Below are 27,019 nucleotides of genomic sequence, written 5' to 3'. Positions count from 1 at the left end.
GAATTAAGCCCCGGCCCCTCCCGGCAGGGACGGGGTTAATGCCTGACGGGGCGAAGCGTCCCGGGTGTGCGCATGCGCGGAGCGTGGAGTGCGCCTGCGCACAGCGCCGGGCGACGTGGCCGACCGGAAGTGGCCCGTGCGGAACCTCCGGAGGACCACCGTCGTCAGTCGGTCAGTCCTGCGCTAGGTGCTGGTTCGCGCCCCCGCCGGCACCACCATGCTGAAGAAATTTGACAAGAAGGACGAGGAATCGGGTGAGGGGGGCGAGGCCTGGGGGAGGCCGGACCACTGCCCAGGCTCTCGGCGCCCTCCCCGGAGGCCTCTGTCCTGACCCGAGGCCCCGGGAGGGACGGGGGCTTGTGCGAGGGGCTGCCGCCGGTCAGTGGCAAGCTCTGGAGAGCCCGAGCAGGCTCCACTGCCCCTCACTCGTAAGCTCGGACCGCGATTCGCTGGGTGACCTTGGGCGGGTCGCACGCCTCTCTGTGCCTCAGTTTCCCCATCTGTCAGGGGAGGGGGCCGCGCGCGATGCTCCTGTGGGGATTCGCTGGGGCTGCGTCGGTGCTGACCAGACTGGGGAGCACAGTGTCCCGTGGCTGAGAACCCTGACTCTCATGCATTTACCCAGTAAATATATATTGAGCGCTTACTGCATGCCAGGCTGTACTGTGCCCTGACATTGCAGTAGAACAAGTGAGACGTTCAGTGCTCGAGCCGGGAATATTAGAGTGGTCGCGACGTAGTGGAAACAGACGTCAGTCAGATACTGAGGTGTGTAACTAATTACACGTGTGATATCTGCCAAGCACAGACCCTAGTCGCTGGAAGTGGTGGTCCCGCACGTAGTAGGAACTCAGTTAAGTACCAGTTGCATAAATGAATGCAAGACGTGACACTCTGAGAGGCACACAAGGACTGTACCAGGGCTACTGGGTGACTGTGAGTCAGTGGCTTGGGATGGAGGGAGCTCCCCTTGCAGGAGGATGGCTGGATCTACTGGCAGGTTGTAGAGCTTTGGTTGTCGTTCAGAGGAGTTGGAGCTTGACTAGGTCGCGCACTGGGACATGTTTCCCTTGGCTACGTCTGAGAGAGTTCCGAAATTCAGGGTCCCAGCCTGTGCTCAGTCCTGCCTGTTCTCTGACTGTAGGTGGAGGCTCCAACCCGTTCCAGCACCTTGAGAAGAGCGCAGTGCTCCAGGAGGCAAGTGTCGTTTGCTCCCGTCTCTTCCATCACGAGCGTTCCTGGTCGGCGTGCGGGCGCGTTCAGAGTGCTGGTTTAAAGGACAGCAGGGGAGAGACCTGCTCCTGGAAAGGCGGGGGCACTTTGTTCCCGGGGAGGGTTCATTAGACCTGTCTTTTTCTTCATCTTCGTTTCTTGTTCTAGTTAATTAATAAGCGTTGCCTGACTATCCGTTAATCACTAAGTCAGCACATCCTCAGCTAATATTCAGGGGAAATTTCAGGAGTTGTTAATAGGTGAAGTAAGAAAAAAGCAAAGCAAGACTCTTTCCTTATGAAAATAAGGTTGGGCAAGTGTATTTATTTACCCTGGGCCCTCTCAGACCTCGACGTGCTTGAGGGCAGTCAGGGAAGGGAAATAAACTCAGCCAGAAGGTAATATCCTTGGTCGCTTCTTCCCAGGCCCGCGTGTTTAACGAAACTCCTATCAATCCTCGGAAATGTGCCCACATCCTCACCAAGATCCTCTACCTCATAAACCAGGTAACAGGGTGAGGCTTGGGGGTGGGGAAGATGGTACTGGGGTGTGTTGGGGGGAGGGGCACAGCCCCTGTGTAGTTGTAGCCAGAGGCCCAGCTCTGGGTCCCCTCAGCGTCCCACTCCAATGTGTCGCCCTTGACGGAGCCTCTGCAGGGTCCGAGGACCTGGCCTGGGCTGATCGGGCAGGAAGAGCATTCTGGCCCGTCTGTCCCAAGCTGAGACTTCTTTCTTGATTAAAACAGGGGGAGCACCTGGGGACCACAGAAGCAACCGAGGCCTTCTTTGCCATGACCAAACTCTTTCAGTCCAACGATGTAAGTGTCCCCACCCCAGCCCTCCTCCAGAGGGGGCAGTTCTGACAGGGTGGTGGGAGGGCTCCTGTCAGCGAGGCTGCCTCATGCTGCGCCAGGGGTCAGAGGGCTTTTCGCATCTCTTGCCCAGCCCACCCTCCGCCGGATGTGCTACTTGACCATCAAGGAGATGTCCTGCATCGCAGAGGATGTCATCATCGTGACCAGCAGGCGAGTCTTGGTCTCTGAATGGTCCACCGACACAGAGTCCATCTTCTCAAGAGCACCAGGCGCTCAGACTTTGGCTTACGCGTTGCCTGTGCCCTTTTTTTTTTTTTTTTTTAACTCAGTCCTTCCTTCCTTCCTTCCTTCCTTTTCTTTCTTTTCTTTCGTTTTTTGCTGTGTTGGGTCTTTGTTTCTGTGCGAGGGCTTTCTCTAGTTGCAGCAAGCGGGGGCCACTCTTCATCATGGTGCGCGGACCTCTCACTATTGCGGCCTATCTTGTTGCGGAGCACAGGCTCCAGACGTGCAGGCTCAGTAGCTGTGGCTCACAGGCCTAGTTGCTCCCCGGCATGTGGGATCTTCCCAGACCAGGGCTCGACCCCGTGTCCCCTGCATAGGCAGGCAGATTCTCAACCACTGCACCACCAGGGAAGCCCACCCGCGCCCTTTTCTCCTTTGCTCTCCTGTCTGCCTCGTCCTTCAGTTACCCTGCCCACCAGTGGCGGCCTCCAGGGTGGGCGGTTTCCCTTTTAATTCTCTGGGCTGAACTTAGGCACAGAGCCTTCCTTCCCTTGATTCCTCTCAGTCAACTGAGGCAGCCGGAAGTTTCACAAAGACTCTAGCGAGTACTAAGAGAAAGCCCAGGGAGGATTCACGTAGGGGTATATGTACACGGGGAGCACACGCAGACTCGCTCACTAAGGACTGCTTTGCTCACTGAGTGTTAGGCTGAAGGATTCAGGGGGCAGAGTGGACAGAAATATAATCCCTGGGCTCAGTTCTCTTACTTCTTCTTGCCACAGTTTTGGGGTGGACGTTATACATTCGTGTGTAGGTTCGTTTAGACAATATTTATCGTCTGTCAGCCCCCGTGGAACTCTGGGAATAGAGCAGCAAACACGACAGGCGTGGCCTCTGCAGCCCCAGAATTTACCGAGAAGTAACCCAGCAGACAGGCGTTAGGGAAGCGTGACGGCTGTGAGCGCAGGTCAGGAGGACAGCGAACTTGAATGTGGGTCAGGAAAGGCCTCCTGGAACCGTCTGGAGTCCTGAGGGCTGAGCGAGAAGTAGCAGGACAGAGGTGGAGATGAGGGGGGCAGTGCGCCCGGCTGAGGGGACGCAGGTGCCAGGGCCTGGGGTGGAGAGCACAGCCTGTTTGGGGACGTCTCTGTGAGGGGCTGATGGCGATGGCAGCAGGAAGCCTCTGGAAGGTTTCAGTCAGAGCAGGGGAGTGACCCGGTCAGTTTTCAGTTTTATGAAAAACCCTCTGGCTGCTGTGTGGTGTGTGGCGGGGAAGGGTTAGCACAGAGAGGACGCCCGTTAGGAGACGGGCGTGGTGACCCGGGGTGGGCAGGCCCGGCCCCTGCGTGAGGCCATCGCCTTGTCCCCGCAGCTTGACGAAGGACATGACTGGGAAGGAAGACAGCTACCGGGGCCCGGCCGTGCGCGCCCTGTGCCAGATCACTGATGTGAGTCCCCCTTGGCCAGCTTGGTCGCCACGGGGTCTCACCCTTCACATGCTCAGCTCGTCCCCCGGCTCCTGGGAGGGGTGCGGGGACACAGGACGTGAGCCTGCTTCCTCCCTCCTGGCCGTTCCTCCTCCACACCCTGTCTCCTGCACACCTGAGGGTGGCAGGGACTGACCGCCCACCCCTTGTCCCCAAAGAGCACCATGCTACAGGCTATTGAGCGCTACATGAAGCAAGCCATCGTGGACAAGGTGCCCAGCGTCTCCAGCTCTGCTCTGGTGTCTTCCCTGGTGTGTAGCCTCAGCGGGGCTGGGGGCGGGGGCTGGATTGGGAGGCTGAAGAAACATCAAAGTCGCTTTCCAAAAGAAAAGAAAAGCTTTGTATCCCCAGATCTGAGAGTCGCACCCCCTTCTCAGTAAAGAGCTCCCGGGGAACTCTGGGTCAATTGAGGGGCCAGTTGGACAGCCTTGACCCATCCTTTGGGGTGACAGATTTTTGGAATTTGAGCCTGGCAGGAAGTCTGCCGGGGCAGGGAGAGTGAGGGTGGGAGCTGTCCCGAGTCTGTGCGCTTCTCAGAGGACCCGGACGACAGAGGGGCCCTGGGCTGTGTCTGAGGAAAGACCCAGAGCCAGCTGAACTGTGGCCAGGCCGGGAGGTGTGATGGCAGAGCATCCTGCCTGCCCACCCCTCAATGTGCCCTGTGCCCCACAGCATCTGCTCAAGTGCAGCTTCGACGTGGTCAAGCGCTGGGTGAATGAGGCCCAGGAGGCGGCATCCAGTGATAACATCATGGTCCAGGTGAGCAGAGCAGTGATATTGAAGGTACTTAGGCTGGTGGCACTGTCCTGGCCAGACAGCGTGGACTCTTACCACGGAGATCCTGGCGGCCCCTGGCTGGAGCAGGCTTTAATCGTTTTGTCGTGTGGGGAGACTTGGGGGGTTTGGGGAAAGAATCCAGGGCACCACGTGCAGGGGGGAGTTGGGTTAGAGGCGTTACTAGCTGGTACCAAAATATCGAGTATTTTGATAACCAGAGCGTTGTTTTGGGGTATGCGACATGGCTGACCTGGCCCAGGCAGGCGGAGGGCCTTTGCCCAGCTGGCTTTGTTAGTGATGCATGGAAGCATCCTGGTGGAGCTTTCACGTGCTGATCTCTTCAGTGACTTCAGCCAGGAACCCCTTTATTTCCATGGGTCTCAGTTTCCTTGTCTGTAAAACAGGAATGAAAGTCCTTGCCTCACAAAGCTGTGAGGATAAAATGAGAGCCTCTGTAGCCTCTGCCCATCTGGCCCCTACCTGCAGCCTCCGTGTGTGGGCGTCTGTTCTCTCCCTCTGTGCCCTTTGTGCTGGGTCTCGTCTCCAGGACCAGCTGTGGCCCCTCAAACCCTTCCCAGGGTCACAGAAGCTTCCCACGTAGAAGGCCCTTGAGTGTCACCCTGGTAAGGAATAAGGGAAGAGTGGAGGGGACAGGAGGTAACTCCGTGTGCCTTCCCTCTGCAGACCTGGCCTTGCCGGCAGCAGCCACGAGTCCTGGGGCAGGGCAGTGGGGGCAGAAGTACCTGTCACGCGGTGTCACACGTAAGGTCTGACGCTGTGACGCCTCACGTCTGCACAGCACCTTACGACACAAGTCCCCCTCGAGGCCTGGCTCCCGCTTTCTCTATCTGGTCAGAGACACCTGGTCTCCTCCTGTTCTTCCATCTGTGGCACCTGTTGTCCCCTCCACACCTGCACTCACGCTGCCTGTCGAGGCCCTTGCTGAAATTGGGGGCGGACGAGGACCGCAGACACCCAGGTGGCTGGTTGGGCACGGTGGCACCCGGGCTCTGGAGGAAGCGACCACGATGCCCATCCCAGAGACGAGGAGGCCAGAGCCCAGAGGGACTGTGACCTCCAGAGCCCCACGGCCAGGGGGCCCGGCCTCACCCGCCCGTGCTCTGCGGCCCTCTCCCGCCCTCTAGTACCACGCGCTGGGGCTCCTGTACCACGTGCGGAAGAACGACCGCCTGGCTGTCAGCAAGATGATCAGCAAGTTCACGCGGCACGGCCTCAAGTCCCCCTTTGCCTACTGCATGATGATCCGCGTGGCCAGCCGGCAGCTGGAGGAGGAGGACGGCAGGTAGTGGCGCCGTTTACCCCTCTTGTGCCACGTGAGGCCTTGCCCGTCTCCCGGGCGGGCCCCCCAGCGTCCCCTTGCCGTCTGTCGTCCCGCAGCCGCGACAGCCCGCTGTTCGACTTCATCGAGAGCTGCCTGCGCAACAAGCACGAGCTGGTGGTGTACGAGGCCGCCTCGGCCGTCGTTGGCCTGCCGGGCTGCAGCGCCAAGGAGCTGGCCCCGGCCGTGTCAGGTGACTGGGCGCCCCCCACCCCAGCCCCACTCGGCTGTGCCTGCCGGGAGCTAGGCCCTGGGCCAGGGGGCGCGGGAAGGAAAGGAAATGCCCTCAGGCGGGCCGCAGGCCATGGTGAAGAGCAGGTATCAGCTCCCTGCCGGGCCAGGGCCTCTCACCTGGGCTCTGGTGGGGGGCGGAGGCGAGGTTCAGAGGCGCTCTGCCGCCTGCGGGTGGCTGCCGTGGCAGGAGGGCCCGGCGGAGGAAGCCCGCGTTTATGAAGCCATGGGCCCAGGCCGTCTCGGGGAGGAGAAAGAGGGCTTGGTCAGAGTCTGGACAGGAGTGTGGGTTGCAGTCCTGGTTCTGTGGCGGGGCAGCTGGGCGAGCCTGGGCGAGCCAGCTGTCCTGTCCACGGGAAGGATAGCAATCGTGCCATTACACGGGCAGCGTGGTGCACGCGGCACCTGCGCTCTGGGCGGTCGTGCAGCAGAATCCGCTGGGCTCCCGCTTCTGTGGGGCCAGCTGCTGAGTGATCAGTGCCTTGGTCGTGCGGGCCCCTGTGCTGAGCGTTGAGATCTCACTACATGTCGGGGTAGCAGGCACGTGACAGTGGGCTAAGTGTTCGGTCCTGGAAGGCGGGTGCAGGAGACAAGGGGCAAGTGTCCCAGAAGGAGAGACCTAGTAATGGAAGCCATGAGGTTCTGCCAGAGAGTTCCAGCTGCAGAGGCTGAGGAATGGTTGGCCCTCCTGCTTTTCTCATGTTCTCCAGAATAAGGTTGCCGACCTGTCAGGCAGAGAGATGGGTTCGCATTTGCAGAGAGAAGTCTCTCCTCCTCTTTGGCGACAGAAGCAAAAGAACTAATTCATTCCCTGGTTCGAATGTTTGTTCTTTCTTGTTATATTACTCATGTTCCAGAATAACGAAAGTCAAACAGAGAGAGCTTTTAAAATAAGGGTTGTATAAGAAAACGGTAAATAGGTGATGAAAAAGTATAAGAGAATGGAAGCCAAGTTATGAGGAGAGGAGCGTAGACACTGTAGGAAACAGCAGTCACGTTCGCTGCTCCAGTGAGCGCACCCGGAGCCTGAGCTTCCTGAGGCCAAGGTGCGGGCTGGGGCGGCCGATGCTCTGCCAGGCCCCCGACTGGGGCAGCGGCTCGGGCCCCGACTGGGGCAGCGGCTTGGGCCCCCGACTGGGGCAGCGGCTCGGGGCCCCAACTGGGGCAGCGGCTCGGGCCCCGGGGCAGGCAGCCCCGGCTGTGAGTCCTGGTTCTGCCGCTTCCTGGCTGCCGGCCTCGTTCCTTCAGTTGCTCTGCCCCTTTGTGCCTTGGCCTCTGTGTCTGTGAAATGGGGAGATACGGGAGCTGCTTTGCAGGCGTGTGGGGACTCGCGGGGACACGGCAGGCAGTGCTCAGCCCTGTGCCCGGCACCGTAGGCTCCCGCGTGTGAACCGCTGGTAGTTGCAAGCGTGCCCACGGGTCCGTGCGAGGCTCAGGTGCCCACGGGGAGGACGGCTGTCTCCTTGGTTGGGGTGGTGGCACCAGCAGGGAGACAGCTGGACGCAGCCTCAGAGCCCTTGCACGTGTGCCCCGCCGCTGTGCCCGGTCCCTGCCCCTCGTGGGGGCCCCTGGGCTTCCCGGCAGCACAGCAGCCGTATCTGTCCCCCCGCAGTGCTCCAGCTGTTCTGCAGCTCCCCCAAGGCCGCGCTCCGTTATGCCGCCGTCCGCACCCTCAACAAGGTGAGTTCGGGGTGGGCGGAGTGGGGCTGGGGGAGTCTCCTGGCCCCCGCCCTGCGGGAGGTGCAGCCCTGGTCCGCCTCTGCCCTCCGGCGGTGACCTGAGCTCACCAGAAGGACCAGCGGAACGGTGGGGGAACTGCTGTACCCCGTCCCTGTCCTCATCTCTTTCCTCCCGAATCAAAACAGGTGGCCATGAAGCATCCATCTGCGGTGACAGCTTGTAATCTGGACCTGGAGAACCTGGTTACAGACTCGAACCGCAGCATCGCCACGCTGGCCATCACCACCCTCCTCAAGACGGGCAGCGAGGGCAGCATCGACCGCCTCATGAAGCAGATCTCCTCCTTCATGTCAGAGATCTCGGACGAGTTCAAGGTCCACAGTCCCCGCCTGCCGCGTCCCCGTTCCGAGCCGGGGTGGAGGTTCTGGGGGGCTGGTGGGGCGGAGGGCTGGCAGAGGTGCGCGCGATGCTGCGTCCGGCTTTTGTCCAGCGAGGCCAGGAGCCTCCCGGACAGCTTGTTAAGTTCTTCAGTGTTTCTTGTGCGCTTGCCATGTGCTGGGCAGAGTTTGGAGAAAGGGGAACAGAGCAGTGGACAGGCCAGTCCTGCTCTCCTGGAGCTTGCTGGCTGGGGAGGGGAGGGGGACAGTCAACGAGGCGGGGACACGGTAATTTCACACACGAGTGCAGGGACGAAACCCCACAGGGTAGAGGTTCCCAGGAGGAGCCGCCCCAGGGAGGTACCTGGGCAGACACGGGAGAAAAGGCAGAAAAGCAAGCGTGTTGGGAACAAGAGGAAAGGGCTGAAGTGCTTCGCGGCCAGTGGAGGCCATGAGGTCGGGGCAGGTGGTGGCGAGACCGTGTGAGGCCCCGGGGCTCGTGATAAAGAGCTGTGGTTTTAGGGAAGCTGCTAAAGCGTTTTCTGTAGTGTTCTCTAAACTTTTATTTTCAAACAATGCACGGAAGGTTGTAAAGAAATATACTGAGAATTCCCGTGCCCCCTTCCCCCAGCTGCGTCGTCCTCCAGCACCCGCAGGGCCACAGGACAGTGTCACAGCACAGGCACAGGCCGCAGTTTGCTCACCAGTTACACGTGTGTGTGTGTGTGAAACTGCGTAAGATACAGGATGCTCAACTGCACCACGACCCAGAGACTCCCTGGTGTTCCCTGCACAGCCGCACCCGTCCCCTCCTCCCCTCCCTACGCGCTGTTCTCAACTTCTGTAACTATGTTACTTTACAACAGTTACATAAACGTTAGTATATTGTTGGAGAGCTTTAATCAGGGCAGAAGGCAGACAGAGGGCAATGAGAATGACTGAGATAGAGCGTGGTGAGTTCTGTAGCAGGAATGACACAAAGTAGGCAGAATAAACTCTGCCTGTGGGTTATAGGAATACTTCGTAGACTGTGCAATGACACAGTGAGACTTGCACGTAGAGAGGTCCTTCCCAAGCTGCTGGAGGGTGAACTGGACTGAGGCTTGGTGGTGGGAGCTGGGCAGAGAGGCGAAGGCAGCCGCAGGCCTGGGAACCGGGAGGGGGGCTGGTCTCAGAGCCCGTGGGGAACAGAGCCAGGTGTCAGGGCGCCATGTGACAGCTGAGGGCGTGAACGTCCTCAGAGGTGAGTCCGTGTTCTAGTTGGGGTTCACGGTGCTGTGGATGCGTCTGGGGAAGGAGGGAGACGGTCAGGGCAGAGAGGAGGGAAGCGGGGGTAATGGTGGTGATTGCGGCCAAGTTTGGGGTGCCCGTGGGCACCAGGTGCAGTTGTGTGGTAGACATTGGGAAGCACTGCTCTTGAACTCAGACCAGAGACGAAGGTTTGGGCGTTGGGGGCATAGAAGGGATGGTTAAAACCACGGGAGGAGGTGAGATTGCCAAAGAGACTGAGAAGAGGAGAGGGCTGGGGCCAGAGCACCCCAAGGGGCAGCCTGAGCTGGAAGGCTCAGGGGTGGGGATGGTGGGGGAGGAGAGAAGCAGGACAGGCGGGATGGAGCGGCTGGCGGACTTTCCTTGAAGTCTGGGTAGAGGGGCCCAGAGTCTGGATCTGGGCCTCGGGACTGCTGTGCATGCCTCCCTGTCTGGGGGGCTCGGGGCTGCGGGCCCCCTGAGGGTGGAGGTGGGGCTCCCCTCGCGTCTTGGCCCGTTGCTCCCAGGGCCCGGCCCTGCCTGAGGAAGGACTCTGCTGGCCCTGGGTGCATGAAGTAACCACCGGGTGGCAGGGCCGCTGCTCACGCATGTCTGTTTGGCCCAGGTGGTGGTGGTCCAGGCCATCAGCGCACTGTGTCAGAAGTACCCTCGCAAGCACGCCGTGCTCATGAACTTCCTGTTCTCCATGCTGCGTGAGGAGGTAAGCACGGTGTGCTCGGGCGCCAGGTCTCCTGTGCGGGTGGTGGCCTGGCCGCTGGCTCCACACCCAACTAGTTCTCGGGTGTACCCAGTCCACCTGCTGCCGGCTGCTTTCCTGGTGCCCGCGGCCCTTGAAACTCCTCGTGGGCTGACAGTGTAAACATGCACCAATCACCGTGATCACGCTAATAACCCTAGTGACACACTACCCGGGCTCTAAAGACCTAGCAGATGCCCCAAGGTGATGCTTGTGTAGAAGATGGGAAACCGAGTTCTGTCTGGTGTCATCTCGCGTAGAAATATTCCGGCCATTCCACGAGCTCCAGGGTGCTTTCTTGGGAAACTGAGGCTAATAATGTGACATTGGTTCTGTTTTTGTTCCTGTCATGAACTAATGATTCACGTGGGCCACCTTTCTTGGTTGTCTCCACAAAACTGGTCCGTTCAGAGGAGCAGAAGCATAGTGTTCATGCAGTAGATTTGGTCCCCGGATATTTGGTGGCCCTTTGCCCCAGCCCCAGATGGGCCCTTGGACCAAGGCAGTAGAGGAACCATTGCCTTGGGTGCCTTCGGGGTTCCCAAGAATATGAGAAGGGCACAGGGCTTAGGGTGCCTTCAGCTGACGGCCCAGCGCGGTGGAGACACCACACAGCGTATACGATCTCGTGATCCTCATAACAGGCCTTGTCGTAGACGTTACTTTCTCCCTTTAAAAATCAGGGATCTGAGACCACCTGCCTGTGGCCACCCGGTCAGTAAGTGTCTGGCTCCAGAGCCCGTTTTTTTCTCCCGGACCTCCCTGCTTCCCAGGACAACATGTGGCTCCACGGAAGACGGCGTGAGAGCTTCACTCATTAGAACACAGCAATCAGACACCGAGACCCTGTCTGCTAGAAAAGGGTCTGTCTCTCAGCACAGGGCGTGTCAGCCATGAGCTGCTGCACGCGAAGCCCTGCAGTTACTCTGAGCCTGTCGGTGCCCAGTCGGCGGGCGGGCTGCAGAGCCGGTGTTATAACTAGGGCACCTGCTGACAGAACAGCCTTATTGAAATGTAAGGTGCATGTGAGCGTATTTATTCTTCACAATAACCCATGAGGTCAGTACGCTAATGGTCCTTGTTACGAAGGTGCCTGAGGCTCAGACAAAGAGAGTGACTTATCACGGCCGTAAAACAAACTAATCTGAGAACAGGGGCCAGATTTGACCCACAGACAAGTTCTACTTGACTTGTGCAGGGTTTTACACATTTTGAATTAGTAGCCGTTATTTAAAAATCAGGAAAACCACCTCGATAGATTTCCAGTTTCTCTTTAAAAACAACGCTAGGCTGCTTGGTGATTTCGCTCTTTAAATGGGACGGGCACTATGCATGCGCCACCATCCCATCCAGCGTGCTGCACGTTGCCGGGTTACGGCCGGGCACCGAGGGGGTATCTCACTTGCCACTTCTGTTATTAAAGTCTGTAAGTGCCAGAGCATAGATTTGATCCTGGGATCTTTTGTCTCTCTACTGCCCTATTCTGCCTTTTTTCAAACTGTCATAAAATACCCACGACATAGAATTCTATCATCTTACCTGTCTTTAAGTGTAGAGTTAGGTGCTGTGAAGTACATGCACACTGGCGTGCAGTTAGCCTCCAGAGCGTATTCATGCTGCAAAACTGAACTCTGTTCCCGTTAAACACTTAACACCCCACTCCTCCTCCAGCGTGCACATCACCCATCCTGCCTTTATCTCACACCTGGAAAGACAATGAAGTCCCAGATATTTCTCTTAAACCATCTACTCTTAGAACAGGCAGGGCCCCAGCGAGCATTCAGCCCGAGCCTTTTGTTTTACACGAAAGGGAGGTAGAGGCTGGGAGAGCCGGGCCCTCGTCCCCAGGTTCAGTGCCTGGACCGCCGTGCCGGGTGCCCGTTGGGCTCTGGAGAGAGCGGCCTCGGTGCTCAGCTCGCCCCTTGTGCTGCAGGGCGGCTTTGAGTACAAGCGGGCCATCGTGGACTGCATCATCAGCATCATCGAGGAGAACTCGGAGAGCAAGGAGACGGGGCTGTCGCACCTGTGCGAGTTCATCGAGGACTGCGAGTTCACCGTGCTGGCCACGCGCATCCTGCACCTCCTGGGCCAGGAGGGGCCCAAGACCAACAACCCCTCCAAGTACATCCGCTTCATCTACAACCGAGTGGTCCTGGAGCATGAGGAGGTCCGGGCAGGTGGGTCAGCAGGGCTGCCCCTGGGCCCCGGGCTTGCCCTGCAGTAGACGCCCCCCCGGCCAAGGGCCCTGAGCCCCTGGGGGACATGGGCACCTGGTGTTGTTGCCTCACAAGCTTGGTGTTTTATAATCTTGTAGCAAGGACCTTAGATGTTTGGGCGTCATCTAGGTAAATGGTTCTTAACCTCTAATTCGCCTTAGTGATTTTTTTGTTTTTAAGTGTCACTATATGTTGTCATTTAACTTTCTTTCTCTCTTTCTCGCTCCCTTTTTCCTTTCTTTCCTCCTTTCTTTCTTCCTTTCTTTTTGGTGTTTAGTTTTTTATTTTTAATAATAGCTTTGTTGAGGTATAATTCACATACGATAAAACTCACTGTTTTAAATGAGTGTGCAATTCAATGTGCAACCATCATATTCTTAATTTTACTTTTAATTTATTGCTCTTTTTTTCTCATGCCCTCTCTGGACAGATGTTCCTCTTTCAGCAGTTGTTACTCCTTCAGTAGTAGTTTGTTCTCTTGTTTATGGTCGTGTACTGCTTCACTGTGAGCTGAGGCCGTTTGGATACAGCAGTTGAGGGCAGCTCTCATGGCCTCTTCTTAGTTAATACTGAAAAGGACTCCTGGGACCCAAGAACAGGGCTGCCTTCCCCGTGAGAGGCGAGGAGTTGAGGCTGGGTGGTGCCCACGTGACCGAGGCTCCTTGTTTCATGGTGTCGGGTTGGGCCTGCTGGGTCGGGGTTGCTTGGCTCTGGATGGCCCGTTCCGAGCCCTGGCAGTAAATCGTATTTGCTTCATAAACACAGGCGCTGTCAGTGCTCTGGCCAAGTTCGGAGCGCAGAATGAAGAGATGCTGCCCAGTATCTTGGTGTTGCTGAAGAGGTGAGTCCAGGCCACGGGCCTGGTGGACAACAGTGTTCCCTTGGGCCCAGGCAGCTGTCCTTTGTCTCTTTTTAATTGGAAAAGGGGAGAAAAGATACACAACTATTGATTATAGGAAAAAATGGAAACACAGAAAAGTATGGGGTTTCCCTGGGGGTCCAGTGGGTAAGACTCTGCCCTCCCAATGCAAGGGGCCCAGGTTCGATCCCAGGTCGGGGAACTACATCCTGCATGCCGCATCTAAGACCCTGCACAGCCTAAATTAATTAATTAAAAAAAAAGAACATGAAAAATAATGTCATGCAAAAATCCCTCCACCTAGGCGTTAATTTGAGGTGTTCTCTACTTTAAAAAAACAGCTTTATTGAGATATAATTCGAGACCCATACGATGTACCCATTTAAAATGTATAATACAATGGTTTTAGTACATTCAGAGTTGCATAACGATTGCCACAGTCTAAGTTGAAAACTTTTTTTTTTTGGCCATGTCACGTGGCTTGTGGGATCTTAGTTCCTGGCCAGGGATGGGACCTGTGCCCCCTGCAGTGGAAGTGCAGAGTCCTGACCACTGGACCACTGGGGAAGTCCCGACAGCATTTTTAGCACCCCCAAAAGAAACAGTGTACCGATGAATAGTCATCACAATTCCCCCCAGCCCCCCAGCCCTAGTCAGCCGCTTGCTTGCCTTCTGGCTCTGGATTTGCCCGTTCTGGACGCCTCATATAAACTCAGGCATACAGTGTGTCGCCTTTCATGTGTCTGGCTTCTTCCTGATGTTTTCAGGGTTCATCCGTGTTGTAGCATGTGCCAGTACTTCATTCCTTCTTATGGGCAAATAATATTTCATCGCACAAATAGACCACATTTTGTTTGTCCGTGCATCTGTTGATAGGCATCTGGATTGTTTCCACTTCGTGGCTGTTGTGACTCGCGCTGCTGTAAACAGTCGTGTGCGACTTTTTATATGACATGTTTTCAGTTCTCGTGTGTGTATACCCAGGAGTGGAACTGTTGGGTCATATTAAATTCTTTTGTGATGTATGCTGTGGATACAGGAGATTGCCTCCCCCACTGGGTGGGCTCTGGGGGGAGGGTCCAGGGAGTATGAATACGGCCACCTCCTAGTTAATTATAGAGTCCCGCGGGCCCTTCTGTGCATTTGATTCCTGGGCCCACATCCGAGGACTGAGCTTTAAGAGACCAGCTTCCTCTCACTGACCTCTGCTGAAGCCCTGCAGCATGCCTCCTGCCACCCTGCGGGGCCCTGGTCAGGAGGACCTTGTGTTCTGGCCACAGGTGTGTGATGGACGATGACAACGAAGTAAGGGACCGAGCCACCTTCTATCTCAGTGTCCTGGAGCAGAAGCAGAAGGCCCTCAATGCAGGCTATATCCTAAACGGTGAGTCTTTCCTGGCTGACCCTGACCCAGCCCCATAATGGAGCTGCAATCTCGCCAAGCAGGGGAATTCGGAGGCACGACGCTCTCGGCTGGGGTTTCATGGCAACTGCTGAGCATCACTGTGATCTCCAGAGACCCAGGGCCCTGCGTTCACAGCCCCGTGGGTGGAAACAGCCCAGTGAATTGAAACACTAGTTAGTCATAAGAGCCTCCACTTGCAGAGTGCTTTACCCTTTATAAGTCCCTCTCTTATGTCCGTTTTCTCCCCACATCAGTCCTGCGAAGGACGATGTCATGAGAAAGTGGGACCTCAGAGGCCTAAGTGGTTTTCTCAAGGTCCTACAACCTCGACCCCAGGACCTCAGTCTCCCACTGACCTCTAGGTCTGACCGTGTCCATCCCTGGTCTGGAGAGGGCTCTGCAGCAGTACACTCTAGAACCATCGGAAAAGCCTTTTGACCTCAAGTCTGTCCCCCTGGCCACCACACCCATGGCAGAGCAGAGAACAGGTAAGTAACACCTGCACTCCTTTCATAGGCCCTCCGGTCCAGGCCTCCGCTGGAGGGTCTGCGTTGGCTGCAAAGTCACTAAACCTGCCCAGGATGGATGGGGCTGTGCTGGGCGGAGGGAGTTATCCCGTCTGCCTCTGGCCGCAGGAAATGAAGACACGTAGGCCCAGACACCCGCTCTCTTCCTCACGTGCTCTGTGCTTCACACTCTCGGGGGTGGGAGTTATAATCCCTGAGTAACAGCACCGTGGTCAGCGCTACCCTGGCCCGTTCCTGGAGTTATGGGTCACCATGCATGTTTGTTCCTGCAGAAAGCACCCCCATCACAGCAGCCAAGCAGCCTGAGAAGGTGGCAGCCACCCGGCAGGAGATCTTCCAAGGTGAGTGGTGGTGCTTGGCGGGGCTTCCCGGGGCCGCGGCTAGGGTAGCGGTTCTTCTCCAGGGAATTAAGGGTAGGAGCTGTCATCGGTTGGGTCTCTCCTGAGTGCTGGGCTCTGAGAGTATTCAGACAGCATGTTGGAACCTCAGGTGGAGGTTATTGGGTCCATGTGGTATTGGAAGATGTGGACGTTCAGAGAGAGACAGCGATTTGCCCAAGTTTGCACAGCAAGGGGGGGCGGCGGGGGGGTGGCGGTGGAATTAAGATGCAGCTCCAACTGGCTCACAGCTGCCTCGGCCTTGGTTCTGAGGCTCAGTTCCCTGAGGCCCAGGCCAGTTCCGGATGTCTGATGCCATATAGCTGACTCAAGGGACACGGTCCTTTGTCTCGGGTTCCAGATGTGTTCCGTCCACGTTGTCTTGCAGGGTTTTCTTTCGGTTTTCATCTGTCCCTCTGCATTTTTAAGGGGAGAGGCTGCGCGTCCAGTTGCCGGAGCACGTTATCCACTAGATTCGTACCTTTGAGGCCTAGCACGTGTCCCTCGCCCTTGGCGATGCCCTCCCTGGGCTCCTCTCTTCTCCTCCGCGGTCCTGTGCAGTTCCCCACGTGCTGTCGTCTGTGTTCTCTGTCACTGCACTTAGCGCCTTCCTTCCTCACAGTAGGCCTCCCGGTTACCGTTGAATTAAATTAAATCCCACCTTTTCCATTCCCTTCCCGAACCCTGTCTTCCATCAACATACTGTCTCAGATTCAGCAAAACTAGGATCCTGAGCTGACTGGGATCACTCTAATCCGAAGCTTTCCCTTGCGTGTTAGTTCTCTCTTGCTTCTGTCGCAAGTTACCATGAAGTTAGTGGTTTAACGTAACACAAATTTATTACCTTGTTCTGAGGACAGAAATCCAAAATGGGTTCCGCCGTGTTGGCGGGGCCGAGCCCCCTCTGGAGGCGCTTTCGCGAGGGGTTCGCCTTTCGCGGTCGCCTGCATTCGCTGCCTAGAGCCCCGTCCTCTGTCTTCAAAGCCAGAAGCACAGCCACAGTCACACCTCTCTGCCTCTGACCCTCCTGGCTCCCTCTCACCAGGACCTTGTGGTCACTTTGGGCTCACCCAGAGAATTCAGGAGACGCTCCCCAGCTCAAGACCCAACGTAATCTCTGCGAAGTGAGGGAACATGCTCACAGGTTCTGGGCATTAGCTCATGCACGTCTTGGGGGCCGCTGTTCTGCCACGCCCCCCAAGGAAGACTCCTTTGAAGCCTCTTCCAGGGACTCAAGCCCATTTGTAAACAACCTTCCGAATCCTAATGTTTATGGACCACGTGTTAAGTTCCAGGATCTTTGCTAGATCTTGACCTTTATTCCCTCTTTTATCTTCACAACAACCCTGTGGACAAGATTATTGTATCTGTTTGATTGATGAAGAGTGTGAAACTCAGAGGCGTTAGTTTATAGCTACTAGCAGAGTCCCCCAGGCAGTAAGGGGCAGCATGTCTGCAAACTTGATGCCCAATGAAATAAATTCCCATAGAAAAGCACTCTGGTGGCTGAGGCTCACAGGGGGCCTGAATGTGCCTCCTAATATGTAAGCTGGCTCTTTCTGGGCTTTATTATCGCCGGCACGTTCAGAGGGCTGAAGCAGGCACACAGGCTGCCTCTTTGTGGGGGAAGAAGGCCAGATAATAATAATGCCTTCTTTCTCTCCCTGTCCCTGAAATGTGAATCAAGTACCTGCTCAGGCAGAGTATCAAATCCCTGGCCTCAGTCACAGTACTTTTCCACATGGAGTTCAATTTAACTGGGAAGACAAGTTAAAAACCTTGAGTGGTGGTCTTCAAATATCAGTATACATCAGAGTCATCTGAGGAAACTTGTTAGAAATGCAGATTGGTGGATCCCAAACCCAGAAATTTTGATAGAGCCGATCTGGGATGGGTCCAGGAATCTGCGTTGTTCACAAGCCCTCACCCCCAGGTAATTCTGACACAGGTGATTCATGACCACTCTGTGGGGAATTGTGCCCCTGCCGTAGAATAGGGACAGCTGCCAGACGCCTTGTTCACCTGGACTCACCAGGGCTGGAACCTGGCTGTGGGCCACAGGGAGAGGCCTTACCAAACGCCCACCGTCCACACTAAGTTGGGTTTTCTGCAACACTCTGAATCTGCAGCCTCTCCTTTTGGGCCACTGTCTTAACTGCCCCGTGTCTAAGACCAGTTTGTTCTTTCACCTGGTTCCGTGGCCATCACAGCATTCAGCTCCTCGTAGCCTTTTCCCAGTCTCCCTCTTTTAAGAATCCTTGCTGAGCTTCTAAGGTTGAGGGAGTCTCCAAATGGATTAGGCCTGGGACGTTGGGCCTAATGTCCATTGGTTGCTCTGGCGTCTTGTGTGGGACAGCGGGGCGGAGTGTTTCATGTGGGTGGCACAAGCTGAACAGAGTGAGGGAGGTGAGGAAACGCTCGGGTTTGTTCGAGAAATCGGGAGTGCCTACTTCAGTGGGTGGGAGAGCTTGACGACCAGGCCTGAGGATTTGGTTAGAGACATCACTGAGCAGCTGAGTGAGCGTGTGGCCTGGGGGTTTCAGAGCAGCTGGCGGCAGTGCCGGAGTTCCAGGGGCTGGGGCCCCTCTTCAAGTCCTCGCCTGAGCCCGTGGCTCTCACTGAGTCGGAGACAGAGTACGTGATCCGCTGCACCAAACACACCTTCCCTGAGCACATGGTCTTCCAGGTGAGCCGGGGGGAGGCCCTCCCGCAGGGCCCTGGCACCCCACACCGGTGCTTGGAGCCCAGCCCAATGCCACATCCACGACCAGCTGCTGTGTCCCTCGAGTCCTTGATGCAGGGCCCCTGTGGCTCCTGAGCGTCCACGTGCAGACACAGAGCCTGGGACGGGGGCCTGAGATGGGCATCGGCGTGGCCCTGGGGTGAGAGGCAGGACCTCCTGGCTGCTCCTGTGCAGCAGGCTTGGGTCCAGGGCAGTGTCTCAGCGCCCACCCCCCGCTCCCTGGTCCAGTTTGACTGCACGAACACGCTCAACGACCAGACTCTGGAAAACGTCACAGTGCAGATGGAGCCCACGGAGGCCTACGAGGTGCTGTGTTACGTCCCCGCCCGGAGCCTGCCCTACAATCAGCCCGGCACCTGCTACACGCTGGTGGCCCTGCCCAAGGAAGACCCCACGGCAGGTGAGCCCCTCTGCAGATGCCCCCCTGGCCTTGTAGGAGCCCCTGGGGGTGGGGTGGATGGCTTGTGCACCAGCTGTTTGTTTCCTGTCAGAGCTTCAGCTCCTTGAGGTCAGTCCTGAGAAGAAAAGGATGGCTATGTCCTGGGGGCTTTTCACACATCCGCTCATTTCCTCCTCATAGACCCCTGGGGAGCAGGAAAGTAAGACTCGGGTTAAATGGCTTGTCTGAGTTCACGTGGCTGGTAGGACGCAGAGCCCAGGTCTGCCTGGTCCTCAAACCAGGACTCTCTCATTGTACCAGGAGAGAGCACAGAGGAAGGCCCAGAGACAGGCACAAACATGGACCGTCCCAGGTCCACTCCAACCAAAGAAACCAGGTGCTTTTTCCAGTAGCCACCCTGCAGCATCTCTGCATTCCTCTCTCTTCCTGCCCTGTGAGGGCAACTCCTGGGGGCTGCAACCTGGCTCTCCTGCCTTCTACAAGCCAGTACCCTCTGTCCAGATTTGTGGGGCCGGGTGGCATGTGCTGATAGTGCACATGCAGCTGAGGCCTAAAGGGCAGGCTGTGGCCGCCCGCCCACAGAGGACCTCGCCCGACTGCCCGGCCTTCCCTCCCCACAGTGGGCTGCACGTTCAGCTGCATGATGAAGTTCACTGTCAAGGACTGCGATCCCACCACCGGGGAGACCGACGACGAAGGCTATGAGGATGAGTATGTGGTAAGAAGCTGGGGCAGGGGGGCTTCAGGAGCTGACAGCCAGTCCTGAAGCATTTCCTTGCTGGTTTTGGTTTTGAAAGGAGTTTTTTTTTAACTTAAAAAAAAAAATACATGTTCGTGTGTAAAAAGAAAGCTTGGGAAATACAAAAACAAAGTATACACAAACAGGAAAACATCACCCATAGTCCTTGGGAATGACTGGGGGGGAGGAGTTGTATCGTTGCGGTTATTCTGTACTTACAGATCTTGCTGTGCTCACTTAGAACCAGAGTGTATTTTCCTGCCATTACAAATACTTCATAAACACAATTTTTAATGACTTTAAGATACTCCCTTATCTTAATATATCCTAACTCACTTGACCTCGTATTCCTTAAACCCTTGGCATTTGTGATTCTGAATTTTCACTTTAAAAAAAAAATTTTTTTTTTTTTTTGGCCGCACTGCATGGCTTGTGGGATCTTAGTACCCCAACCAGGCATTGAACCTGGGCCCTAAGCAGTGGAAGCATGGAGTCCTAACCTCTGGACTGCCAGGGAATTCCCAAATTTTCACTTTTTAAATGCTACATTAACCATCCCTTTGGGTACAAATTTTTATCTGCATTTCAAGTTATCTTCTTAGGACAGATTCCTAGAAGTAGAATAATTAGGTTAAAGGCTAAGTCTGATTTTAAGACTTTTTTGAGGGACTTCCCTGGTGGCACAGTGGTTAAGAATCCGCCTGCCAATGCAGGGGACACGGGTTCAAGCCCTGGTCCAGGATGATCCCACATGCCACGGAGGAACTAAGCCCGTGCACCACAACTACTGAGCCTTTGCTCTAGAGCCCGTGTGCCCTAGAGCCCATACTCCGCAACAAGAGAAGCCACCGCAATGAGAAGCCGGTGCACCACAATGAAGAGTAGCCCCCGCTCGCCGCAACTAGAGAAACCTCGTGCACAGCAGTGAAGACCCAACACAGCGGAAAAAAAAAAGGACTTTGATTCATACTGTCAAATTGCTTTCTAGAGAAACTGGATCCGTTTGCATCTGCTGGGCAGTCCTTTCATGCGCTGCAACGGCCCTTCCAGTTCCAGCTCTCGGAGCTTGCATGGAACTGAGTGCAGGGTGGTTCTGGGGTTTGCTCAGGTCACAGTGACTCAATGCCCTCTGAGTGCAGACCCTGATACTAAACCTGGGATGGAGATTGTCAGAGCCCTCATGTCCAGAGGGGCAGTCATGCGCTGCAACGGCCCTTCCAGTTCCAGCTCTCGGAGCTTGCATGGAACTGAGTGCAGGGTGGTTCTGGGGTTTGCTCAGGTCACAGTGACTCAATGCCCTCTGAGTGCAGACCCTGATACTAAACCTGGGATGGAGATTGTCAGAGCCCTCATGTCCAGAGGGGCAGTCACCGAATACAGCTGATGGTCACTTGTGTCCTCCCAGGTCCATTGGAAGGATGGGCCTTCCCTGAGCCAGTAATGACCTGAGGGCGGGAACTGCCCTAGGACAGGAGGGCTGGGTCTGAGGCATAGCTTCTCCTGTAGGAGCTGAGTGCTACTTGTGAGCACCTTACACGTGCACAGGAGTAGGGGCTCAGTGAAGAGCTGCTGGGTGAATGAATGGGGAACCTTTATGTACAGTTAGCTCAAGGTGGGGGGCAGTACGACGTGTCGGCCCCAGGGAGGACACTGCTGAGTCACAGGATGCAGGCCTCCCTCCCATCCAGTCTGGCACTTACTCCAGGCTTCAGAGTGCTGCGTTCTCCTAGCTGCCACCCGAGGGTGAGGACAGCAGGCCCTCCATATCTGTTGATTCTGCCTCCATGTGTTCAACCAACAGATAGAAAATATTCAGAATTGCGGTGGGGGGTGTTCCAGAAAATTCCAAAAAGCAAAACTTGAGTTTGCCACACAAGGCAACTATTTCCATAGTGCTTGCATTGTACTTACAACTATTTACATAACATTTACATTGTATCAGGTATTAAGTAACCTAGAGGTTATTCAAAGTATAAGGGAGGATGTGTGTAGGTTAAATGCAAATACTGCAGCATTTTATATAAAGGACTTGAGAATCTGCGATTTTGGTATCCGAGGGGGTCCTGGAACCAGTCCCCACAGATACTGAGGGACGGCTGTGAACAGGTGAGGCGTTTTCTGCTGAGGGCACACCACTTGGCTGTGAACACCCTGAGGACAGGGAGCCGGTCAGGTGGTGCCTGTCGCCTGACCACAGTGCCTAGCAAGCACCTGTGGCTGCGTGGTGGGAAGGGGCGGGTGGCCAGAGCGGAGCAGAGGCTTGGAGGTGTCTGTCCCCGAGAGCTGTGTGCCTAATGCGCCCCTGCATCTCCCCAGCTGGAAGATCTGGAAGTCACGATAGCTGATCACATCCAGAAGGTCATGAAGCTGAACTTTGAAGCAGCCTGGGATGAGGTAGGGGATGAGTTTGAGAAGGAGGAAACATTCACCTTGTCCACCATCAAGACGCTTGAAGGTAAGTCCTGGGGAATGCCATTTCCGGCTTGCTTGCCTTACGAGATCCTTGGCTACTGTTGAAGAGCTCCCCCCGTCCCCTGCCCCCATGTCCCCAAAGATCCAGGACCATGTCTAGAGCACGTACTTCAGATGCCACTTCATTAAAAACTGCAGAGTGGAGTCAGGGGATGGGGGAGTGGTGGTGGCACCAGGGGAGGTCGTGGGTTAATAACACTGGGATTTCTCCCCACAGAGGCTGTGGGCAATATTGTGAAGTTCTTAGGAATGCACCCTTGTGAGAGGTCAGACAAAGTGCCGGACAACAAGAACACACACACGCTGCTCCTGGCAGGTAAGTGGCATTTCTGGTGGGAAGGGCCTTGATGCCACCACATCCTGGGCTGGGGGCCCCCCCGGGAGCCTGGGAATTCAGAATTCACAGCGTTGAATGTTCACAGGGCATAAAGAGACCTGTGGTGAAATGTCTCCCTCCCAACACTTGCTGCCAGGCATTCAGTTTCCCTTCCACCAGGCAACCAGTGTTATATTATAAAGGATGCTGTATATCCTTCCTGTGATCATAGGGATGTAAAAGCAAATGTGTACGCATTTCCCTTTTTAAACTCAAATGTTTATATACAGGTGGTGTATATGTTGTTCTGCACTTGGTTTTTCACTTGACGGTGCACCTTGGAGAACTTCCCTAGCGATACTCAGAGCTTCCTCTTTTTTTTTTTTTTTTTTTTTTAACGTAACATGAAATTTACCATTTTAACCATTTTTAGGTGTACAGTTCAGTGGCATTAAGTACATTCACATTGTTATGCAACTATCACACCATCCAACTCCAGAACTTTCTCATCATCCCAAACTGTGTGCTCATTCTTCTTTGTAGTTGATTACTATTCCATTCTATGGATGGACCATATTTTGTAGAACCAGTTCCTGTATCGATGAACATTTAGATTGTCCTAGTCTTTTTTTTTTTAAATAAATTTATTTATTTATTTTTGGCCGTATTGGGTCTTCACTGCTGCACGTGGTCTTTCTCTAGTTGCGGCAAGCGGGGGCTACTCTTCGTTGCAGTGCGTGGGCTTCTCATTGCGGTGGCTTCTCACTGTGGAGCACGGGCTCTAGGCACACGGGCTTCAGTAGTTGTGGCTCACGGGCTCTAGAGCACAGGCTCAGTAGTTGTGGCGCACGGGCTTAGTTGCTCCGCGTCATGTGGGATCTTCCCAGACCAGGGATTGAACCCGTGTCCCCTGCATTGGCAGGTGGATTCTCAACCACTGCGCCACCAGGGAAGCCCCTGTTCTAGTCTTTTGCTGTTACAAACTGTGCTGCAGGGAATAATCCCATACATACATGTATACATACACACATGTATACATACACAGTTTATTTTGCCTATGTGCACTGAGGGTATTTGTAGGGTAAGTTTCCCAAGGCTTTACCAGGTTAAAGTGCATTTTTCATTTTGGTAAATATTTCCAGTTGCCTTCCGTAGGAATTGTATTCCTTTTCTCCCACACTTTGGACAACACAACGCGTTATCAAACTTTATGATCTTTGTCAGGTGTAAAGAATGGTGTCCCCGTGTAGTTTTTTTTTTTTTTTTTTTTTTTTGCGGTACGCGGGCCTCTCACTGTTGTGGCCTCTCCCTTTGCGGAGCACAGGCTCCGGACGCGCAGGCTCAGCGGCCATGGCTCAAGTGCCCAGCCAATCAGCGGCATGTGGGATCTTCCCGGACCGGGGCACGAACCCGTGTGCCCTGCATCGGCAGGCGGACTCTCAACCACTGCGCCACCAGGGAAGCCCCTCCATGTAGCTTTTTTTGTTTTTGTTTTTTTAATTAATTTATTTTTGTCTGCATTGGGTCTTCATTGCTGCACGCAGGCTTTCTCTAGTTGCGGCGAGCAGGGGCTACTCTTTGTTGCAGAGCACGGGCTCTAGGCGCACAGGCTTCAGTAGTTGTGGCACACAGGCTCAGAAGTTGTGGCTCGTGGGCTCTAGAGCACAGGCTCAGTAGTTGTGGCACACGGGCTTAGTTGCTCCACGGCATGTGGGATCTTCCCAGATCAGGGCTCGAACCCGTGTCCCCTAGCATTGTCAGGCGGATCTTAACCACTGCGCCATCAGGGAAACCCTCCGTGTAGTTTTACTTTACATTTCTTGTATATTGAAGGAAGTTAAGTATCGTCTCAAATGCAAAGTGCCATTTGTATTTCCTTTTCTGTGAATTGTTTTCAGATCCTTTGTCTAATTTTCTATCGGGTTGGTTGGTCTTTTCTAATAGGAGTGGGATTTTAAGCACTTATGGGTGGTGCAGTGGTTGAGAGTCCGCCTGCCGATGCAGGGCACACGGGTTCGTGCCCCGATCCGGGAAGATCCCACATGCCGCGGATCGGCTGGGCCCGTGAGCCATGGCCGCTGAGCCTGTGCGTCCGGAGCCTGTGCTCCGCAAAGGGAGAGGCCACAACAGTGAGAGGCCCGCGTACCGCAAAAAAAAATAAAAATAAAAAAAAATAAAAGGTAATTTTCAAATTTACACAAAAATGGAACCCCCAAGTACTCATCCTCCAGCTGCAACAACAGATAGTGTCTCCACCTATACTCGTTCTCCACCCCCAGATTATTTTAGAGCAAAGTCTATATATAGACATTTCATATGTAAATGTTTCTGATCTGTATGCTTCTCTAAAAGCTAATGACGCTTTGTTTAAAAGGGAGGCAGTACACTTATCACACCTAAAACAATGAACAAAAGGAAATTTTTTTTTCTGAGTGTTTATAAACAGGGTTAGGAAGTAGTTCTGCTTCAGTGCCCTGCTCACAGCTGACAGCCCCCAAGCCCATCATTTCTGACCACAGTGAAGCAACCCAGTCCCCCGGGTTTTGCAGACACCTGCGCTGTGGTTTTGTCATGGCGGGGCTGTCCCTTTGTCTGTGCTCTTAGATTCCGTCAGCGTGTGGGAGCGCCCCTGCGATGTCAGACACAAGCCATATGTGTCCACTAATTCACTTTAGCCTGGCCGCAGCGTGAAATACAGCTAGTAGAGTGATCTCTACTGAGATCATTGATGATGCTGCAGCTCAAGAGGTAAAGTGACGTGCCCAGGGCCTCACCCAGGGATTTCAGCCAGTGCTCCTGGTTGCGGGCCCCTCCCATCTCAAGCCCCAGAGCTGCCTTCGCCAGTTGTTGCAGGTGCCCCTCTCAGCCCAGCTGTGAGCCCCCTTCTGCCTTACACACCTGTCCTTCTCTCTTCTCTTCCAGGCGTATTCCGGGGGGGCCATGACATCCTGGTGCGCTCCCGGCTGCTGCTTTTGGACACAGTAACAATGCAGGTGACAGCCAGAAGTTCGGAGGAGCTTCCAGTGGACATCGTCTTGGCGTCTGTGGGCTAAGAGGCCAGCCTGCATAGGACCAAGTCCTACCCTTCCCCCCCCAACACTGTGCAGAAGTCAGGCCTTCCTTATGAACCCAGTGGAAACTCCTTTCCAAGCCAATTGTATTCAAAAACAATTAGGAATCAATGAGGTTTTTTGTTTTTTGTGTTTTTTTTAATTTAACCCCTGCCCCAAAACTCCCTGCTGAGGGTAACTTTTGAAAGAGGGGGATGATTTTAGCTTGTCCTAGAACTTGCTGCCTTGCCTGCCAGGGAAGGGACATCTCAAATGAATAAAGTGCTTGCACCACCTCTTGAATTGATCCCCTAAGGAACCATCTTATCCCTATAAATAAATCAGTATGTATTTATTGAATGACTGCTACTTCTGCAGACTCGTGCTTAGGAGTCCGGCTTCCCTACCCCCAAGAACACCTCTGCGTCCCGTTTGCACCTGCAGCCCTTTGCCACTGTACTTAGCATGAAGCAGGACCCTCTCACTGGCCCCCACCCGAGCCCCATGCCCAGGGGCAGGAGCGGTGCAGGTTTGCTGAGGGAATGAGAGCAGCTGGCAGGCATTGAGTCTTTGCCCTTAAACCACCCTCCTTTTGTAGGAGATCAGTGAGGCGCGAGGGTCTGGGTGGATTACCCGGCTGTTGCCTAGTGCCAGGTCTGAGGTGGCCGGTGCACTTCTGCCGGAGGAACAGCCCTTACAGAGCAGAAGTCCCTGGTTTCCTCTGCTGGGCTTTTAAACACAAGCCAGGTGTTTCGCCAATTTTGTGGCTGAAATAGACCTGTAAAGCCTATTTTTAAAAAACATAGGCCTCAACCCTTAGAGATTCAGGTTTGGCGGGTGGGGGAAAGGTGGGGCCTTGGAAAGTGTTCTGGTGCCCACCGAAGTTTCAGAGTGACTTGTGTGATCCATGGCAGTTTTTCTGATGGTTTTTCAATTTTTGCCCGAAACTATGAGCCGTTAGTAGGACTGCGAAGTAAAGAAAATGTCCCGATTTCACCCCTACGAGAACCTGGTGCCCTGGAGTCGTGGTTCCCGCTGTACGGAGAAGGGGCTGCAGGCCCCCGGGTCGCATCTAGGGTCTCTGCCACCCTGCACCCTCGGGACCCTTCCCGGCCCATTCCCGACGTTCGCCCTGGGAGGGAGTTAACCCCGCAGGGGAACGGCCCACACGGAGGACGAGTCCCCGAGACAATCAGCGGCTCCTGCTTGGGCTTCAGGAGAGTCAGGTTCCGCAGTCCCAACCCTCTGCAAGATGCGGGAGGGGAAGAAGCCCCAGCGCTAGGCGGAACCGCCGGCCGCTGGGGGGCGGGGCCGGCCTGTTGGGGGCGGGGCCTGGTGCGGGGATCGCGGGCGCGCGGAGAGCGACGCGGCCGCTGCGTCTGAGGTGGAGGTGAGGAGGGGGAAGGCGGACGTCCTGGCGGGCCTGAGGGGGAGGCGAAGTGGGACGGACGGGGGCTGAGCGGGGGTGAGCGGGGCCGAGGCGGGATGGGAAGGCGGCGGGCCTGAGGGGGAAGTGAGACCGGACGGGCGGCGGGGGTGGGGCGCGGTCCTCGGGGTCAGCGGTCCCGGAGGGAGCGGGGTGGAGCTGGGGAGGCCGGGGCCGGCTAGGCAGGGGGAGCCCCCGGCTGAGAAGCTCCCTTTCCTCGCCCGGCCGGGCGTCGAGGCGGGAGGTGTCCCTGTGAGCCCGGCGCCTGGGGTGGGGGTAGGGTGGGGCGGGGCGGGGCGCGGAGGGAGACCCTGGGGGCCGAGGCCCGAGACCCGCGTCTGAGGC

At 55.5% G+C, this 27,019-nt stretch overlaps 1 protein-coding gene across 2 annotated transcripts; it reads left to right on the top strand.

The window, feature by feature from the left end:
- Positions 1–202: 202 nt before the first annotated feature.
- COPG1 (COPI coat complex subunit gamma 1) lies at positions 203–25,608 on the top strand (the record flags this gene model as incomplete). Of its 2 annotated transcripts, none has more annotated exons than XM_079713711.1 (24): positions 203–254; positions 1,145–1,197; positions 1,638–1,718; positions 1,958–2,029; positions 2,157–2,236; positions 3,621–3,696; positions 3,894–3,986; positions 4,408–4,494; positions 5,658–5,815; positions 5,911–6,044; positions 7,695–7,762; positions 7,948–8,136; positions 10,013–10,108; positions 12,078–12,321; positions 13,126–13,201; positions 14,500–14,603; positions 14,987–15,112; positions 15,424–15,492; positions 18,072–18,214; positions 18,500–18,671; positions 19,292–19,389; positions 21,727–21,865; positions 22,100–22,198; positions 25,121–25,608. In XM_079713711.1, the coding sequence occupies 24 exons, from the start codon at positions 218–220 to the stop codon at positions 25,249–25,251; spliced, it is 2,625 nt and encodes an 874-aa protein (XP_079569837.1). In that variant the 3' UTR covers positions 25,252–25,608. The 2 variants fall into 2 exon arrangements, with proteins under 2 accessions (XP_079569837.1, XP_079569836.1); XM_079713710.1 differs by having other exon boundaries at positions 218–254; positions 14,476–14,603.
- Positions 25,609–27,019: the final 1,411 nt, after the last annotated feature.

The sequence above is a fragment of the Hyperoodon ampullatus genome (genome assembly GCF_949752795.1).
Source record: "Hyperoodon ampullatus genome assembly, chromosome: 10".
NCBI classification, from domain to species: Eukaryota; Metazoa; Chordata; class Mammalia; order Artiodactyla; family Ziphiidae; genus Hyperoodon; species Hyperoodon ampullatus.
Note: the sequence above shows the minus strand (reverse complement) of the source record. Positions and strands in the feature narration are given on the sequence as shown.